Here is a 9,479-nt window from a genome sequence, read left to right on the forward strand (position 1 = left end):
AAAGAGGTTTCAAGCAGCTGGGGGAGCAGAGGGATCATCGTTGACCAGTCCAGGTAGCTCATCATTGACTGGAAGAGACGGTTCCTTGATGGAAGGAATGGCATCAGTTTCTTCAAGGTTGGGAGCCTCACCTGGGGGAAGTGTAGTTATGGGAGTCGGATCCTCGATTTCTTACTTAAGCCTGATCTCCTCTTCACCTTCCTCGACCTCCTCCTAGCCCTGACCATCATCCTCAGAGTCGTCTGAGTAGACGTAGGCCATTCCTTAGGCTTCGACCTTCATCCTCTCAACTTCTTTCTGATAAGCTCGGGGATCCCATAGCTTCCGTATGAGGAAGACCGACGTCTGCCAGACCCAAGTAGTGATGCCTCATTTAACTCCTCAATTTGAAGTCTGAGTTGCTTGGCCTCAACTTCGGCCTTTTGTCAACCTTCTGCCTCTTGGCCAAGGTCGAGCGATGACTGCTTGAATTTGGCCTCCTAATTCGAGGCAACCTTTTGGCCCGAGGAAAGCTCGGAATTTAGTTTACTATTGGCACCTCGCTACTATGCCAAATTCTTCTCAGCCTAAACTGCCTTAGCTTCAGCCTTTGCTCACGCAACCTCGTTCGTATTGAGCTTGTCAAGGAACTCGCTTTCCTTGAACCCAAAGTCGCCATTTCCTCCCTGAGCCGTTCAAGCTCAGCTTGCTTGGCCTCTTTCTCTTTCTTTGCAACCTTGGCCCTAACTAGAGCGTCCTCTTTCATCGTCTTCGCTAGTTGCCACCCTTAATAAGTTTCCTCCAAGGTGACACAACACTCATCGTAGAGAAGCTTGCTCACCATGGTAGCCTAAGAAAAAAAAAGGATAAAATGGAAAGTCAGCAAGAAGCGAGGATAACATGCAAATAAAACAAAAGAGGAGCGAACTACCAATACCTTTGCCACATAGCTACACACCAAGGCCAACATATCGATAGGAGTTACATCTTTAACAGTCGTGAATGTTCATAGGGTGACGTTGTCCCTGGCCGCTGCAGCCCCAACACTAATATGGTTGGGGAGTTGGTCGATCAATGCGTCAACTATAGTTTGGGCTGCTTCATTTGTCTTCTTGCTTTTTGGCCAGGACGAGCTAGACTTACTCCCCTTAGTAGCGCCAGCCTCGCTTGTAGGAGTAGACTTCTTCTTGGTCAAATCCTTGGTCGTTGTTTTCTATAGGCCGTCAGCCTACATGATGACCTCTTTGCTCGAGCCAACATGCTGCTCGATCACTTTCTGCTTTTTCAAACCCATTTAAGGCTCGAACAATTTCTTCTTACCAGAGCCATCATACTACTCATGCCCTTTCTATTTTCCCAAGCCACCAACTAGCTCAGACATTTTCTTTGTCGACCTCTTTTGGGGCTCAGAGACACTATTCCGCCAACTACCTTTGAGGCAGTCACGGGCTTCTTCGAATTTGGGCCTTCCCTAAGCTCGCCACCGCCGCGTTTCACCCCAGCAATGTTAAGGGGCTGCTTTGTCGCCAAGGCAACCAAGGTCTTCTTGGCAACTGCTGAGGGTACAACCTTCTTGTTAAGGCCTTTTGGTTTTTCGGCCCACATTTTTAAGAAAAAAAAAAAAAAACAAACAGTGAGCGATCTATCCGCGTGGGGAAAATAAGCACGAATAAATGATAACTTAAACCTTTTTGCAAAACGGTAGGAAACTTGGCGTTGTCTTGACAAAAGTCATATGCCTCTGTAAGCTCGTGACAAGAAGATAGTTCTGCTCAATGTTAACTGCAAAATAAAGCAACTAAGTTAGCTAGAATACAAAGCTCAAAAGCTATCCTCGCACGCACGGAAAGTCAAAGTCTTACACACTTCTAAAGTGAAGGCACAGGTCTCCCGGGCTTCATAGAAGAAAAATTGTGAGTCCTAATGCGGGACCTTCTTCAAGACATCAACCAGCCCATTGAAACGTACCTTCCTCGTCTTGGAAAGGCAGTACATATGGTCTTGTCCTTTCTTGGACCTATACAGATGGATAAGCTCCTCAACGGATGGCTTGCCCAATTCAGCGATCATATACGCTATATACAAAGCGATGATAATTACATATGAATTTGTGGACAGTTGAAGAGGAACGATGTCGAACCGCCTCAACACGCTGTCAATAAAAGGATGAGGAGGAATGAATATCTTGCATCTCAGGAGGGTCTCAGAGATCGCCACCCATCCAGGCGGGGGATTCTTTCGAGAAGAATCCCCCGGAACCATTAAATTAAGCTGCGGCACATAGACTGCTCTTATGTGCTCCAGATCCCTAATGGTAATCAAGGATTGTGGTTCTCTTCATAGCTTATAGACTGGAGACTTCTTGGATTGAGCCAACTGTATTGAGGCATGGTGGGAAGAGTCCATCACGTCGGGGTCTGAGCTTCGCGCGATGATTTCCATGGAGACTTGGGGGTTACATCCCCAAGGACTATCTAGCCCATAGGTGAGTCAAACATGTGATCGATTATATGATTGTTGGAGGAAGACATGATTATAGCTTGCTTCTAGATACCTGAAACAGAAGCAAACATATGTCAGAGCTCAAAAAACTCAACGACCATTTCACTCTTGCTTTCAATTCAGACACCCAAGATAACTTGCGCCACACGATGAAGGCATGCGACCTACCCAAGGTCCCGACGACCACTGAGTTAAACCCACCTTAAACCAAAGACCACCAGAGATGCACCCAAAAACCCTACTAAAGCCCTAGAACATTCAATGTGGCCACAACAGTGGCCACCATTCGCCACGAAAATTGGAAAAATGGATAAAGAAAGGGAAAAGAACCCTACAGGAACAAAAAAAAGTGCAAAAATTTGTCGAAAAGAGCATCATGACGATGATGAAACAACTACGAAGTGAGCAAAATGAATATTCTACTACTTCTCTACCTTTTATAGTGGTTTGCATGGAAGACGAAAGGGCGGGGTTTAATTGTAGCCGTTGATCTAAAGTGAATCTTGAATCTTCATTTATCGAGCAATCTCAACCCTTAGACATGGCCATATGTCATCCATCCACGAGAGGCGATGAACCGTTAGACTGCTACAACGATAACCATCACTGCATGTCACCTCGACTTCACGCGTGGACAATTGTAGTCACCCACGCGCGACGAAACATGACTAACAAAGGCTACCGCATTTAATGTGACATGACTGCATGGAAATCACAAATTTGCCCTAACTTTCCATTTTCTAAGTTTTTTCAGGTGTCACAGGAAATGAAAATCCAAGTGTGAAGTACATCGACCAGGTGTGAGGTTGACCCTTGAAGCTCAACCGAACCTGTATTCGGTGACCTGCTAGTAGTGTCGAGCTTGATATCAAATCGAGCAATAATCTTTGAAGTCCGAACAAGCATCGAACACTAAGGGTAGATGTTGTGTGTGATTTTTCTATCAAGCTTAGTGAGTTGCGAGGTATTAGATCGACCTAGAATCAGTCCGACTCTATTGGTTTTCCGACCCAGCATAAGCTTGTCGACATATTGCTCGACCCAACATAAGCTAGTCGCAAACAACTCGAATGATCATTCAATCAATTTCCAAATAACTTCGATCCCAGATATTATGAGAATGACCAGATTAACAGCAATCTCTGCGCAATCACAATGCCCAATCGCGAGAATATCATAGTTGCAGTTCAAATCAATTGTAATCCCTTTATTTTTGCTTTTTCCTTTGTACGAACCTTGTATATAAACCTCCTCATGAAATTTTCCATAGAACTCTTATTGTAAGCTCTCACAGCAAATACAAAAACAGTGGATGTAGGCATAAGAGGTTACCTCACCGAACCACTTTAAAAATCTTATTATCTTTTACTTTATTGCACTTATCATTCACCCATCGCTGATTATCCGTAGTCTCGCCCACATCCATTCTGATTCCACTAAGGTCAATCAGATCTCTCTGGTTGGTGTAAATTTTCGTATCAACACGTACCATGTGAAAGAGCCAACACCAGCTCAGCCTACAAGTTGGCTTTATGTGAAAACTTAAAATAATGGAACTGTTACTCCTTTTTTAGATATTAAAGGCATATGCAATTTTTTTGAGCTTGGAGTTGAATGCATTGAAAATTCTAATTAGTTGGACCGACTTAAATATATAACATAGAAGAAGGACAAAAGTTATTGACATTTAAGCTTAACTAGAAAAAGGGTAAAAGGTCAACATGATAAGGTCAAGGGTAAAAAGGGAAAAGCTTAATAAACCTTAACCCTAAATATAACAAAACCCTAACTTTCAATTTCAAAATAAAACTAAAATTCTTTCCCATTTTGATTTAAAGTTTTAGTTAATATAGAACCCCGATTACTATATATATATATATATATATAGTAATCGGGGTATATAACTCGACTATCCGATCTCCCATTACAGACCTGCCAAATTTCGACGACCGATTTGGCTGAGAAAGACAGCGACTCTAAGTTCCGATCTCAAGGAAAATTAAAAATATGAGAAATTTTTCCCTTTTATATGAGGGGCAAAATGAGGAAAGTGGCATTGTTTGGATTCATTGCTAAAAAGTAAGTTTTGTTAATTTTGTAAAGACCCTCGTATTTTTAGTCATTTTTAATAACCCTTACTTTTTTGTATTAAAACTAACTTTTGCCCAATGAATGATAATTTAAAATTTTTTAAATGATAATGTTACCCTTAAAAGAATTTTAAAAAATTCAAAAGAAATGCCTAGAAATTTTTAAAATGTATTCTTAAAAATACCAAAAAGTCTTTAAATTATATTAAACTCATAAAAAAAAAAATCATAAATTTTTTTGAAACAATAGTAAAAAACCTACCTAGTTCAAAAAATATCTTAAAACTTATATGTTTTTTGATTGTTTTAAAAATTCTTATGTTTTAGATAATTTTATTAGAATTTTTATGTTAAATTAATTTTTTTATAAGACTTTCGATCTATTTTAATTTTGTAAAAGCTTATGTTTAGGGTGATTTGGTCATTGCATAAGTCAAAATGGTCAAAAGTTAGTTTTAATGTTAAAAAAAATTAAAAAAATAAAAACTAATGCCAGGGAGATGATTAGATAATTTGAATAACTTAGAGACTAACTTGTCAATTCAAAAACCACAGGAGAGGTTTTTTTGTTTAAGGGAAATGTTATGCGTACTCACGGATTGTACTAACCATCTTACTAACCTTTGTTAAAATTACATATGGTACTATTATGCGTATGGTACCCGTACTATACATATGGTTAGTACGCTGGTTAGTAAAATTCGTTAGTACGCAAAGTATTATTGTTTGTTTAAATCCTAATAAGTTTAAGTAATTGATTATAATATTTTAATTAATGATAATATGTGTAATAAATTAGCTGGGTTTAATGGAAATTTTCCTCCTGAGGTTTCCTTAAAAAAAAGTTTCCCTCTCAAATTTCAGAAATAACAATTTACCCTCTGTCCTCAATACTTCGTTAGAGTTTCTTTATTTAATTTAATGGATTAGGTGTAAAATGTGTTAGAAAATTAACAGAAACTTAACAAGAATAGACACATGACATGAGTAGGGGTGATTGGTTTCAGGTACCTTGCATTTTTTGAAGGAACCGAAACTAACCGATTCCTAAGATTTGGAACCCGAAGAAGAACTGGTTGGTTCCGATTCCTAGAAACCTGAAACATAGGTTGCGGTTTCGAGTTAATTTCAATTACCCCTATTTTAATAAAATGACAAATACACCCCCATAAAATTACAACTATACCTTTAATAGTTTACAAAAATTATAATTCAGTCCTAGTTTCAACCACCCGAACCTGATTCCAATTCCGATTTCGGTTCCCAATTCTTGGTTCATGGTTCTGGCATTGTAGGAACTGAAACTTGACCCGGGAATTCCAAGTTCCAATTTTTTAGAATCGAAAGCAGATCCTAATGGTACTTGTTGATCTTGTCTACGCTTTACCCATACTCACCCTTAGACATGACATGACTATGAGGGAGTACATTGATATTTTTTATACCCGAGGGGAAAAATTTTATTCGAGGAAACCCAAGGGAAAGAAATAAACTCAATTAAGTAAAAATAACTCCTCCAGTTTAAGTAATCCCATGGGCAGGTTTGATGGTTTCTCTTTTTTTTTTTTTTTCACTGGAATGATAGTGATGCGAGAACTTAGCTTATTATTTATTTAATTCTTAAAACAAAAGAAAATTGTAGATAACTAACAAGATAAGGTTTGTCCCCTATTGGCAACTCTTTTCTTCTTCCTCTTGCCCGTTACTACTTTAAATCACAAGAAGAAGAAGAAGAAGAAGAAACTGAACTAATTACTCACAAATGTTAAGTTCAGGCAGCCTTAGTTTGACAGTAGGTGGTGTTCCCATTTCCACTCAATATGGAGCTTCAGTGAGATCACCCTCATTATCTTTCCCCACGGTCTCCCAAACCCACTTCAAGAAATGCTCCACCAGAAACTCTTCTTCCTTCAAAACTGCTGTGGCTTCTATTGAATCTAACCAACTCAGTTCCTCCTCCAATCCTCCTCCTGAAAAGGTTTTTTTTTTTTTTTTTCCTCAGATTAATAATTTGATTGAATAGATGTTTAGATTTTTACAAATTGTAGATAACATTTTGGTTTTGGTTTTGATTTTGTTGATGTTTGGATGCACAGGAGGAAGCCAACAAGTATTATTTTGTTGTTGCGAATGCGAAATTCATGCTCGATGAAGAGGAGCACTTCAAGGAGCTCATGTTTGAGAGGCGTCGAAACTATGGCGAACGTGATAAAGAGCAGGATTTTTGGCTTGTGATTGAACCGAAATTCTTGGATAAATTCCCCAACATTACTAAAAGATTACGCAGACCTGCTGTCGCTTTGGTTTCAACTAATGGCCCTTGGATTACGTAAGAATTTAACCCTCATTTCTTGCCATATTTTGCTTCTTTAGATTCAATAGTTAATGCTCATATTTTTCTATATTTTGAATCATTCATCGCTTGCTCTGTTGTTTAGGCTATTTGAAAGTTATCCAACTTAGAGTTATGAGAGTAAGAATGCTCTTTCTTTCTTCTTTTTTGAAAAAAAAGGAAAGGACTCAAATCTCTGGAAATTCATTTAATGGTTTTATATATCTATTTGATATTTGACATTCTAATTTGATACAGAGTAACTTCCAATCATTTTTTCCGAAGCTCATTCGTTTCTAGGGGTATTGTTCATTTATATGTATGCCAATGAGCCATTTATCGAATTGTTGCAATTGATGTTCGCCGGTTATTTTAATCATTGATCGCTTGCTCTGTTGTTTTATGGTAGTGGTACAAGTTAACTTTACATTTTGGTGTGACAAATTACATAGATTCAAACTAAGAAGCATTTTCTTTCTGTGAAAACCGGGCTAGGCGTGTACCATTCTGCATTTTTTTCTTGTTGTATTTCTGTTTACAACACTGTTATTGTTACTAGTTGGGGCATTTACTCAGTTAATAACCATGGTTACCCTCTTGTTGTCCATGTGTTGGTCCTTTTTCTGGCTCAGTTAATGCTTTTTTTTCTCCCAAGATAAAAATGGGACTGATATCAAACCAGAAAAATTGCGAGTAAAGTGAAACCAAGGCTGCTGTCATGGCAGCTTAGGAAAATCTATCACAAAACTACCTTATACCCGAGTGGGAATATCCTGTTATTACACAAACAGCTACTTCTCTGAAACTAGCTGAACTGGATACCGGATAGAACTTGTTAGTGAACTTCTCTTCTGTTTTGTAAATTGGTGTATACAGGCTTGAATTCCTATTTAAACCCTCTGCTGCAATTTTTTTGCTTTTGCTCTTGTTCGTTATTCATTCAAATTCAAAATCCCAATTTCCTTCTCTTCAATGAATATAACAAATCTCCAAAAGCTTCTGAGTAGTCCTTAAAAAAGTATCATAAAAGCAATGATCTCTGCTCTGTGACATTTATATGAAAAATACAAAAGGCATTACTAGTATAGCAGTTCTGTAAGTTTTTACCCTTTGTAGATGGTCTTTTATGGAATTCCCAGACAAAAAATGAAGTTTTTATCCTTTGTAGATGGTCTTTTATAGAATTCCCAGACAAGAAATGGAGTTTTTGTCTTTGAATAACAAATCAAAATCGATGAATCAACCTAAGATGCTTCTCAACAAAACTACGTATCAAACACATAAAAGTACTGTTTTTGAAATTTTTGTTTGTGTAAATATATCCAATACTCTTGCTCATGGAATGGAAATAACCCCGTGGTACTCGGAATCTTCACCATGCCTTTTGGTCTTGTTAGATACTAAATGCTAATGACCATGATGAACAAAAAATCAACTTTATCATGTGTTTACTGGCTGCATTGTAGATTATCTTCTGATTACTATTCTACCTCACTTCCATTAGTTTGATGCCTGACATTGGATTGTTCCATAGTGATGGAAACCACAGTCACCTTTTTAGGTTTAAATAATTGCTTTATTCATTTCTTGCACTTTACATTTTCCCAATTACGTCTATATTGCTTAGCATTTGTCTTGCAGGTTTATGAAATTGAGACTGGACCGTGTTTTGTCGGACGTATACGAAGCTGACAGTCTAGACGAAGCTCTAGCCTCTAATCCTGCTACATTAGAGTTTGAGAAGCCAGAAAAATGGGTGGCACCTTATCCGAAGTACGAATATGGATGGTGGGAGCCCTTCTTGCCCACTGGATCAAAAGAGTCGAAAGTATAAGACACCTATTCCTTCTCTTTTTGCCCTTCTTTTTTCTGTTAACGGTGAGGAATTTTCTATGTATTAGTAAGTAGCAACTGACAGTTGGAGCTAGTGGGGTTTGCATGCAATAGTGAAGACAGTTGATATTTTTATTCTCAAGGTTAGTGCTTCAGGACCTAAATTCTAGTAGTTGGTATTTAATACTTTGAAGAAATCAATTATAGTCTAGAAGTAACATTGTTCACAACCAATCTGATCTGTTAAAAATAGAGGCAGTGAAATGAAAATTAAATCATGCATGGCTCTGTAATATAATGCTTAGCAGTAAGTTTGACACAAATGCTTGATATGAAAGGACATTGAAAAACTGTTAGAACTAGTCAAGCTGATCGACATATATCGGTCACATTGTTCAAAGAAAAAGCAGAAATTTAAGAGACTGACTCCAGATAATATGCCTTTGATCAGCTTATGACCGATGCTGCTTTTGGCCAGATAGAATTGGGAGTTTGTGAAGAAACTTTTCATCTAAAATTGCATATTGTTTCTTCAATTCATTTAAACCTTTCTCTGCAAAACTGTCCACTTGATCCTCATGCTTCCCATACAGCATCAGCAGCGTCAGCGTCAGCGCCAGTGCCATCACAAAGACTACAATTTAGTCANTGTAATAGGCCAAAATGTTAGTTTGTCCCACATTGCTTGGGAATGAAAAGTGGGAAACTTTTGGGGCCTATATATAAGGACCTAAATCATTGTT

At 38.1% G+C, this 9,479-nt stretch overlaps 1 protein-coding gene across 1 annotated transcript; it reads left to right on the forward strand.

Annotated features, from left to right (window-relative positions):
• Positions 1-6,212: 6,212 nt before the first annotated feature.
• LOC116142188 lies at positions 6,213-8,878 on the forward strand. Its single transcript, XM_031427632.1, has 3 exons — positions 6,213-6,549; positions 6,668-6,900; positions 8,545-8,878. Exons 1-3 carry the CDS (start codon positions 6,334-6,336, stop codon positions 8,735-8,737), a joined length of 642 nt encoding a protein of 213 aa, XP_031283492.1. The 5' UTR covers positions 6,213-6,333; the 3' UTR covers positions 8,738-8,878.
• The last annotated feature ends 601 nt before the right edge of the window (positions 8,879-9,479 follow it).

The sequence above is a fragment of the Pistacia vera genome, unplaced genomic scaffold, assembly GCF_008641045.1.
Source record: "Pistacia vera cultivar Batoury unplaced genomic scaffold, PisVer_v2 Contig405, whole genome shotgun sequence".
Classification (NCBI taxonomy): domain Eukaryota; kingdom Viridiplantae; phylum Streptophyta; class Magnoliopsida; order Sapindales; family Anacardiaceae; genus Pistacia; species Pistacia vera.

What these genes read in the sequence shown, in the direction of transcription:
- LOC116142188 (XM_031427632.1), top strand. Translation starts at nt 6,334, where the DNA reads ATGTTAAGTTCAGGCAGCCTTAGTTTGACAGTAGGTGGTGTTCCCATT. An exon ending in CCAATCCTCCTCCTGAAAAG is followed by an intron (nt 6,550 to 6,667) that starts GTTTTTTTTTTT and finishes TTGGATGCACAG; the next exon opens with GAGGAAGCCAACAAGTATTA. An exon ending in ACTAATGGCCCTTGGATTAC is followed by an intron (nt 6,901 to 8,544) that starts GTAAGAATTTAA and finishes TTTGTCTTGCAG; the next exon opens with GTTTATGAAATTGAGACTGG.